Raw genomic sequence first — 11,120 nt, 5'->3', positions numbered from 1 at the left:
AGTGTGTGATTGCTTAACTGATTTGGATGCTTCTGAATGTTTATATAAAGATTTCTTCACTAAATTGGGAATGTGGAAGTTAAAGGGACACTCCATTTTAACCTTCCCTGCAGTGCCAGGAAAACGGGTTTGTTTTCCTGGCACCGGAGAGTCCCTTTAAGAAGGCCAAACTGGAAAAGTTCCCAATTTCACAATTTTTTCTGACTTTGACCAAAAATGTGCAAATGTCTTGTTAGTTCTTCTGGTTTGGTGAGTTGCCCTCCTACAGCAGACTCAATAGGAGCTTAGCTATGTTTATGACCGTCACTAGGACAGTTCACTCTACTGGAAACAAATTTATTTGGGGCAATCTTCAACCCAAAAAAACACACGTGAAGCTTTCAAAGTTAATTGCAATTCAGTCTGATACATTATAAATGGTGCTCTTATATTTTCTTATTTTTCATGTTGTACTTGTTGCAAAAGGTTCTAAGAAAGAACCTTTGTTTAACCATATGTGCCTTAGTGTCCAAGGATGTATTTGCCACAATGCCAGCAAGGCTTGAGGCCTAGGATGGCAATTGGGATGTGGGAAGCTTTGTTTTTCTTTTTTCCCTCAGGAAGGACATAGTGCTTGTGCAACCTCACAGCATTCAGCCCATACTCAGAGCACATTAACATGCACTCTGTAGGGTCTGCCCTGCCTGAGTGGTGACTTCCAAAGACGCTGTCAGTCAATGTTTGGACCCCTCAAATTAAGATCCATAGTTTGAAACTATCTGTTGCTGCGAATCCATTGTTTTGTTTGTGCCAAGCTGAGATGCCTCCTCTTCTGAAACGCCGGTACCACTAACTGGCATACCTGCCCCTCTTCTTGGCCTTTAGTGCCCAACCCACCTATCTGTCACAGATCCATACCTCCTATTGTTGAAAGATATGGAGCCAGCCACAGAACTGCATTTCTTAGGCTAGACATATGATTATTGTAATTGATTGTGACATTAACCAGCCTTAATGCTAATTTTAGAGTTTAGAAACGGGGTTAATAGTGTCACTCATTTAGTAATTGATAAGATAGTTGTTATTTAGATTGAATTGACAGATAGTTTTATGTCTTGGTAACATAGGTATCCTTCAGTATACAAATAACCAAAACTGTGAATTCAGAACTTTTCAAAATCCATTATCTTCTAAATGGTTTGGATATGTATACCATTTGAAAGCTTGTGCCAACACCGTTCGTTGTCAGCAGTCCTTTGAAAGGATGAAAAACACACTGGGCACATTCATCAGATAAACAATGTGAAGACATGTGACTTGCAGTTTTATCATTAGAGCCTGGCTGCAGGCAATGTTCTATTATGGGCATGTGCTATAGCTTTAATGTGTTAACTGGTTTCCTTAAATTCACTAAAATTCAACTGCATTCTGTTTATGAAAGTGTTTAATGTAAGTAAACTGTAATGCAACAGATGAGTAGTAGTTCCTGGTTATCAGCCTATCTAGATCAAAACGGCAATGTTGGTGAATTGATAATATATATAAAAAACTTTTTTTTCTAGAAATAGATACTGAACTATGAGACACAAGTGGTTAATAAATGTCTAATGAGTGCAGACATGGCTTTATTTTTCCCTAATATTCAATAAATGGGGGTGAGTGCACTCAAAAAAGAGTGTAAATATTTCCTCAAATGGGATAATAAAAAGATGCATCTATGAACAAGATTGAAAAAAAAGCATATAGGGTAATATGGTTAAAACAAATTATATGCATCGAACAAGTAGGATCCACTCACATGGTTCTGAGCAACTCCACAAGCTGGCTCAGACTAAAAGCGATATATGCAGAAAAAAAAGGTGTTTTTTGTTTTTTTTTAGTAAGGATCTGGATACTGGATTGCAGCTTAGTTTCCTCGGTGCAGCACCAAATAGATTCCAGGATATCAGATTGAGGTTAAAAACTGCTCCATAGGCTTCATTATACACACAGTTAAAAACCGATTCCTTACAAAATAAATAGAATATAGTCCACCTCCGCTTAACCCGTTTCGGCTAGTTGCTTTTTTTCAAAAGTGGTTTTGTAGTGAGTGTTCCTGTCACCTTCCCATTTAAATCTATTTTGGCACCGTTTTCTGACTTGTCGGTAATCTCTTCCAGGTTCGTCATAATTCCGCGCATGCGTTCATGCGTCTCCTTGCGTCCGTCGGACTTGCAATCACATGTTAGTTCAGAATGCCGACACCTAAGTAACACACAGATCCCATTTGTTTGTTCTAAACTTGTATATATCGTCCACAAACAGTCTTAAAGCCGCCAAAACACTGGAGTCTTAAAAGGGGGTATAAAATATCAGAAAAATACATAGTAATGTTACATAAATTCAATAAGAGTTAAAAAAAAATAGGAAACATAGTATTACATAGACAATTAAGATCTGTTGTGATAAAGATAAAAATAAAGAGATTAGTATGAAATGTATGTATGTATATATATATATATATATAATCGTATTTATTCGAGTATAACGCGCAAAATTTTGTACCGATTTTTAATCTAAAATTAGGGGTGCGCGTTATACTCGAATAAATATTAGCCCAGCAGAAGAGGGAGGGAGTGGGTGCTCCGATAATACCTCCCAGGACCGCCGGGCTCATTACAAGCCCGGCGGTCCTGGGGTGGCGGGCAGCAAGCGTTTACTCACCTCCCTGCAGCTCTTCCAGCTCCCCAGTGTAAATCTCGTGAGACCCGCAGCCAGCTCTGTCGGCTGCGGGTCTCGCGAGATTTACACTGGGGAGCTGGAGGAGCTTGCAGGGAGGTGAGTAAACGCTTGCTGCCCGGCGGTCCTGGGAGGTATTATCGGAGCACCCCCTCCCTCTTCTGCTGGGCTAATATTTATTCGAGTATAACGAGCAACCCTAATTTTAGATTAAAAATCGGTACAAAATTTTATACCGATTTTTAATCGAAAATTAGGGGTGCGCGTTATACACGTGTGCGCGTTATACTCGAATAAATACGGTATATATATATATCTCAATATGCATACAATTTTATTAAAAGGAGAAAACGGGGGAAGAAAAATATACCCATACATTAAAAGAATGATAAAAACAAGCTAAAGAAAAAATATAAACGCTATATCGTAATAAAAAAATAATTTTACAAAATTCCATGATAAAATTCTGAAAACATTTTTTTTTTTTAAAAGCCTGCATTGATCTCAAAATGGGGTAACATGGTGTCAAGGATAAAAATCCACCTAATCTGAGACTTGCTCAGGAGACTATCTATATCACCCCTCTCCAATGTGTTTTGATTGCTTCAATACCTATAAAATATAGTCCCTGTGGATTTCCATTGTGGTTTTCTAATTTTTTTATTTTTTCAAGCTTTACTATTTATTGTTCTACCTTTATTTTTACCTAATACATGTTCTGCATCTTTTATATTACATGATACTTTGGGCAAGTATTGGTTTGTCAGCACCATAGGGGCACTTAGGCCCCACCAGATGATTGTCAGAACAAATATATATGTATAGTGGTAAGAGTAAATTACTGACATTGTTTTTCAGGAGGGGGTGGTGGGGGGTTACTGTGCAAATTTCCATTTCAAATGGTAAAGATACCGTACAATACCCTCCTCTTCTAACTACCACCACATGCCACATCACAGACTTTTTGATAATAAATAATTGCTGTCTGGATAAGCTGTACAAAGCAAATCGGCATTTGCAGAACTTGTCATTTAAGATCCACTCAAACGGTATATTTTATTATTATTATAATTATTATTATTTTTTTTTATTTTTTTTCATTCAGTTGCTCTGTGTCTTTATTTTTGTAAGATGAGATTGTGTGTGTGTGTGTATATATATATATATAATCCCCAAATTGGCTGCAATATCAAATTACACGTAGACTGATACTGATTAAATGGCCAGTGTTTGTGACCAAATGGCTACTAAAAAAGACTGGACATACCCCATTTGCAATACCTTGGGTCGTCTACTATTGCAAATGGTATGCCATTATGGGTGTAAATTTATTTCCTGGGCTACTATACAGTCTCAAAGGCAACGTAACCAATCTGGCGAATTTCAATTCCAAATGTAACACGCTATATTTGACCCTGTAACTTCCCAAAACACCATACAACCTGTACATAGGGGGTACTGTTTCACACGTGAGACTTTGCTGAATACAAATATGTGTATTTTATTGCAGTAAAGGCAAACAGTATTATGACATTGACTGTTAAAATGTCATGTAGAACTAAAAAAATAACAACATTTCTTATTTTCTCCCATTTTTTTCATATTAAATTATGTTTCATAGCTAAATATTTGATATTAAATGAAAGCCCCGTTTCCCCTGAATAAAATGATATATAATAAGGGGGGGTGCATTTAATATGAAAGAGGTGAATTACGGTTGGACAGACATATAGCGCAAATGCCAGGTTTTGTTTACATTGTGTTTCGTTCACAACTTGTACATTTGGCTGCGGTGTTAAGGGGTTAATAGGAATTCAGTGTTTTCATATAAAAAGCTTTTGGCTTTTTGTGCCGCACTTTATAAGGAGCATTGTATTTTGTATTTGTCATTGTAGATAGTGAAGTGTCATTGTAGTGTCATTGTAGAAGTGCAGACAGCAGAATTGAGGGAGTTTGGGCTCTGGAAGAAAACGTAAGTAAAAAATAAAATAAAAAAAAGTTTGTATTTATTTATAGGTATTTACTGAATACCTATAGATCAATTGATTATAATATCATTGTAAGTGATTATTTTACAGTCTAACAAACAAATGATGTAAATAAGGGGTGTCAAAGTAGAATCTTGGATCCCCCTAACTACTTTAACCCCTTAAGGACACATGACGTGTGACATGTCATGATTCCCTTTTATTCCAGAAGTTTGGTCCTTAAGGGCTTAATGTCTCACAGCCTGCCAGGTGCCTGGTATGTGATTGATTTGTAAATCACATTTTAAAAATCAAAGTAGCTGGTTTGTGAAGGCTCTCCAGTTGTTTTTGTTATCCAGACTTCATGTGCTAACAATCTATAGTTTGTGTCCATGGAGCACACTATCACACACTTTTTTACTATTTTTTTTTTCTGTCCTAGTACTATGAAAACAATTTATTTGTGGTCTAGACAATCACAATAAAAGTAAATTATATATATCTCAATATTTGTTTATTTTGTTCACAGTCCACATAACAGGCTTGTTATAAAGCCATGATCCTCTATCTGGTTTGATCTGGCTGGAGCACATTGTGCTGTTTGAGGGGTGGAGCAGGACGAGATATTGCTCTGTTTTTTTTTCTTCTTCTAATTCTTCTCATATATGCGGCTTCTTGTCACTGACGTCACCACCCTGCGTCACCCACCTTTGCTGAATGTCAAAACAAGACTATGATTGGCCAGCTTGCTGCCGGAAACTCCCTCGGTGACTATAAAAGGCAGAGTTTGCTGCGCAGAAGGTTACTTTGAAGAAGAGCAGTCGGGCGGCCACTTGTCCTCGCACCATCTCGTGACACGTCATAAAGCCGGGATTACCTGCACCCCCTCGCCACGTGCCCCCACACCCATCACTCCTGTCCGCCATGTCGAACGGCTCGGCGCCCCGTGCCAGCACCGACACACTGCCGGAGATCGACGCTGCCGTCACTTTCCTCGCCAGTCTCCTGAGGGGTCGAGTCAGCGAGCAGCGGATCCATGTGTTCCGGATGGCCCTGAGATGCACACTCATAGGTGAGGATCGCGGGGAGCGGGGATTAGATAGAAAGCAACTAACCGGGTGAGGGCCAGGGGCAGCTTTACAGCGCGTTGGACGATCACTCAATGAGGCCCTCGGTAGTAGTCCTAGCCTGCTCTCACTTACTGAGCTGGCACCCATAACCCTAAATCTACCACCTCCCTAGTGAGCTGGCTACCCCTAATCTTTAATATCTCACCCCCTTACTGAGCTGGCAATTTATAATCCTAAATCTACCACCTCCCTAGTGAGCTGGCTACCCCTAATCCTTAATATCTCACCCCCTTACTGAGCTGGCAATTTATAATCCTAAATCTCTCCCCTGCCTTAGTGAGCTGGCACCCCATATTCCTAAATCTCTTACCTCACTAGTGTACTGGCATCCCCTAATCCTAAATCTTTCACAACCCTACTGAACTGGCACCCCATAATCCTAAATCTATCACTTCCCTAGTGTGCTGACACCTCCTAATCCTAAATCTCTCACCCCTTAGTGTGCTGACACCCCCTAATCCTAAATTTCTCACCCCCTTTGTGATCTGGCACCCCCTAATCCTTAATCTCTCGCCTCCCTAGTGAGCTGGCCCCCATAACCCTATATCTCATACCTGCCTTGCTGGCAGTGCTGAATCTTAAATAGTCTGTTGCTGCTCTGTACACAATAGCCATAGCTAGACCCCCACCAGGGAATCTGCAACCATGCGGCAAGTTGGGTGTGTGTATCTGTGTAATAAACTTCTTTCACTGCCCCGGAAATTTATACATGTGCTACAAAATACCAGACCCATTAAAGCGAAACATTGTCAGCACAATTATTCTTTTAAGAGTGGATGCTTCTGCTATAATTTATTCAACCATGGATTATGGAGAATTTACAAAAAAAACTGCATTATTAATTTATTAACGAGAAATGGCATTGCCGAGGACTACTCCTACCTTAGTTATTTTGGCCTTCAATTTGCAAGTTCTTTGCTAATTTTATACCATCCATAGTTTAGCAACTAATCCCTTTTCATCTATAAACTGTTTAGCAAATATATAAATTGAACATTGTATTAGTCTGAGGTTTGTTTCCTCCTTGGTATGTGTGCATTTACAATGGGACGTGGTCACTTTTGGATTTTTGGGAATCCATGCACAACCACTGCCACTTTTATAACTACATTTTATAGTTATTGAGTTGATGAGATACAGATATCTCTAAGCATATCTGCTGTAGTTGGTATTGAACCAGTCTACAAACCTTTTTATACTGCTATAGCTAATTTGTAATTAATTCAAGTAGCTTTTGTATTTCATGTGTAATCTTTTGAGTTTATAGAATAACACGCCTTACTTGGGAAAATGTGTTTTGTAACCAGATTTGCATATTCCAGTTTATGGCTCTATAAATAAATATACATTAAAAAAAAAAAGTCTAGATGACACTCAATCGTACTTACAGGACTTATCAAAGGATGGGTTGTGTCCCAAAAGATAACTGGATTACTAACTTTGATAAAGTTAAGTGTGTAGTATCTTTTGGGGGTAAATACTTTTGCAAGAGGCAGGATGTGCATATTGGCAGTCTGTATAGACAAATATGCAGTGTTGATATAGATCCAACTAACATATTACACAATAAACTAAATTGGTAAATTGTGTGAACATACAACACGAATTTTTAATGTATTTTCTTATAACACTTTTGTGAGTAAACTATTTTGTGTATTACGTATTATTATGTCCGTTAACAACATATATCATTTTGTTGACTTGTATTTCTGCTTAATATTTTACAGAACACTATGCACATCATTGGTTTCCAGATAAGCCTGCCAAAGGTTCTGGCTACCGCTGCATCCGGATAAATCATAGGATGGATCCAGTTATAAGCAACGTGGCCGTTCGTATCAACATGAGCAACCAGCAGCTGCTCGGCTTACTGCCTAAAGAGCTCACCCTCTGGGTGGACCCATATGAGGTCTCCTACCGAATTGGTGAAGATGGCTCCATATGTGTGCTTTATGAAGCTCCTGTTCCAACTGTTCGGGGGCCCTTAAGCTGTAAGAGTGAACTGCTGAGCAGTTCCAAAGCTCCCAATCGATACCTAATAACTGTTGGCAGCTAGCCTCGCCTTGGGAACTCCCCATTTGCTGCTTGTGTATGTTGTAAATACCTCGCTCTGGGAGCCATGTTTTCTAATGAAGATATATTTATATTTTTAAAGATTTTTTTTTTTTTAGGATAGAACATATGAAACTTTTTTGATGCCTATTTTTAAATTCTCACTTTGAGAAACACTAATGCACTAGTGCAGCATGTACAGCCCCTACCAGTTCTACAGTAGCAGAATGAAGGCAGCTATAACTGTTTAATATAGATGGGTAACATGGAGGAGTATGTTTTTTTTTTTTTTTTTTTTTTTTTGTTTTCTTTTATTGAAAATCACTGATTTTAAGAAACACCTCACTGGCGTATCGTAAAGAATAAGAATGCTTTGAATTCAGCTATCTTTAAAATGGTAACTTTGTGCACCAATGTATGGAGATTTTGTTAGCGAGAAAACATGGGCAACCTTTGGCTAACACACGTTGAGCTCCAACTCCTTGGATTCCCTGCCATCTACTTATTTATGGAACACAGGTTAGTGGAGATTTTGGAGTTGGAGTTGCAACAAAACAATTGGATTGCCACAGGTTGCCCATGTGGGTTCTAAACATAATTAAATAAAAAATAATAAAATATATATATATATTACACACACACACACGCTCTTTGGCATGAGGACAACTTAAATGTAATTCTTCCCCCTCTGTGGTAGTTGTCTGTAAAACAGGCTATATTATCACATTTTAACCTAAACCAGATTTTCTGCAACCTTGCACTTTATTCCTAGTTAAAATAAAAAAAAAAATAACACAGAAAACCAAACGAAAAATAAAAATGTTAAAAAAAAATTGTGTATTGTTTAAATTCCCTGTTTTAGCTGCTCTGTGCTTGAGACGCTTGATGTGTGTTGTAGAGCAACACCAACTGTGGATCAGAATTTTTCAGGTCTCTTCAGCACAGACAGATGAAAGGGACAAAAGCACTTAAATTGCAACCATTTTTGTGAATGCCATCTTGAATTGATGTAGCTTTTTTTTTTTTTAACTTTTAAAAGGTATTTGGCATGCAAATACTTCAGGATTTCCCTGCAGGGATGCAGTGAGACTTAAATTAAAGCTGGACTTTAAACATAAGTAAGATTAGATAAAGGGCCAATGTATTTTTACTGCCTTTGCTCTTATTGAATGTTAAATATTGCACATTGAGCATTTGTTTCCAGACATGTTAGATTTTAAGAGACTTTAAAAATCCTTTTCGAAAGTTGTAGAATACGATTACATTTCCAACACTTTGTTGTACCATGGGTACAAGATACCTGTGCCAGAATGACTGATAGAAATCAAATGTCTGCTTTATCATTGCCTTTTTTTCTTACTGACCTTTTCCATTGTCATATGTATGAGGGGGTAGTTTTACTTTCTAAAGAGAATTAATTCTTCTAACATAAGTCTGAATAATGACCTAAATCTTTTGAATACTGGTGGTAGTGAGTATCTATTCAGAAGGCTCTTACTCTCAGCTGCTAGTATTAAAAAGAGTTTTAAGCACATATTATTTTTATTTTTTTAATGTAGTTATGCTTGCTCCAATGTTTCTGTACTTTGGATCACTGTTTGCACATATATAACTTGCCACCCTCTACACTAGTGGTTCTTTACCTCCTTTTAATGAGATCCAGTGTATGTACTTTGATATTAGTTTTATTATTGTAAAAAATTTAACAATACAGTAAATTGTATATTTGCTTCCAGTTTTGACCAAATCAGAAGAAATCACTTTTTCGGCCTAACAGGGGTTAAGAACCACAGTTATTAATTTAAAACTGCCTGAATTTTTTTGTTTCTTTTTTAACATATTCCCTGAGGGATATGGCAAGTGGCGGGTTTATTTATTTTATTTTTTTTTTCTTTCAACAATTTTGTACTCTCTGCCTTGTGAATAAAACCTGTAGAAAGTGCCTTCCAGGTGCCTGTCTGAGCCATACACAAATTTAACACGCACACAATACATGGAACATGGGTGCCATGTATATTTCCACAAATCTTTGTTACCATTCTGCCAAATTTGAAACAAGTTTACATACTATATACCAACAGAAGACTATTCATAAAAAAGTGTTATGTACTGTAATAGGTGCTGTACTGTTGTTACTTTGTAATAAAAAGAAATTATCTTATCTACAGTCTCCTTCGTCTTGAATTGTCACAGTCATCTGTGTTTAAACTAAATTATTTTTTCTTTAAAGATTAGGTGTTAACAAAAATATATAGCTGATGTTTTTTTTTTAAATGTATTTATTTTCTCCGATCTGCTATTTCAGCTTCCATTTTTGCCTTTGATTTGAATTCACTACAATTTGGATTTTAATACTGGTAGTAAAGTCGTTTTTTTACGTTATTTTTTTATTTTTTTGCATTGACAGACTGCAGTAAATCAACAATATAAGGCTTGTGCACAAGCCATTTCGCCAAATATATTGCATTGCATATATGATACAGAAAGATAGGTAAATACCGTTAAAACATGCATTACACCAAACAATGGTAACTGGCTCAGTCTGTCAAGGTTTTTCTTCTTTATAGTAACGTGACAAATGTCCAGTATACTGGGTACATATTATTGTAACTGTGCTATAGACTTGTAATATACATAACTTCCTTCTTGTAATGTTCTAATCGTGATCTTGTTTTTATTGTGACCCGCCTGTCGGCACCCTATGGTCTCTAGATTCGGATGTGTTGCGGTTGTATCTGATACTGGCGTAAGCTGTGTTGGGAACTAAATATCAACCACAGGTTGTACAGGCTGTATCTGGAGCATTTAGAGAATTGTTAGTGTATACTTTAGAAATGTTTAAGAGTCCCTTTCTTGGGTTAGTGTTGCCTGTTGAGTGCCTATTGATGTGGAATTAGCTAGTTTTTGGTTTGTGATCAAACTGTGTGCGTAAAGGTCCTAATAGAGAGGTGGGAAAAGAGTAGAGTAAGAAATAAGAGCGAGAGAAAGAGGGTCGCGCACAGAGGTGGAGACGGGAAAAATACATCGAGGGAAGTGCCAGACTCGATGAGTAGTCTTTTTAAAGGGAAAAATGTAATTGTTACTGTTAAATGGATGGATTAATTTATTCTATAATACATTACCTTTGGCAGTAAAGCTTTCCTTTATTGTCAGCTAAGTATATCTCAAGCTGTTTTTTGGCAGGTGAGTCTGCTCCATGTAGAGTTCTAAAGTATAGCTACCAGAATGCAGACTGGTCTTCCACGGAGTTCGTGAATGACTCCTTAAGGACCAA

At 37.5% G+C, this 11,120-nt stretch overlaps 1 protein-coding gene across 1 annotated transcript; it reads left to right on the top strand.

Annotated features, from left to right (window-relative positions):
• Window positions 1-5,377: 5,377 nt before the first annotated feature.
• Window positions 5,378-10,007, top strand: LOC134609149 (protein BTG2-like). Its single transcript, XM_063452647.1, has 2 exons — window positions 5,378-5,736; window positions 7,522-10,007. Exons 1-2 carry the CDS (start codon window positions 5,589-5,591, stop codon window positions 7,848-7,850), a joined length of 477 nt encoding a protein of 158 aa, XP_063308717.1. The 5' UTR covers window positions 5,378-5,588; the 3' UTR covers window positions 7,851-10,007.
• The last annotated feature ends 1,113 nt before the right edge of the window (window positions 10,008-11,120 follow it).

The sequence above is a fragment of the Pelobates fuscus genome, chromosome 1 (assembly GCF_036172605.1).
Source record: "Pelobates fuscus isolate aPelFus1 chromosome 1, aPelFus1.pri, whole genome shotgun sequence".
In the NCBI taxonomy this organism is placed as follows: Eukaryota; Metazoa; Chordata; class Amphibia; order Anura; family Pelobatidae; genus Pelobates; species Pelobates fuscus.
This window is presented reverse-complemented; position numbering and strand designations above follow the sequence as displayed.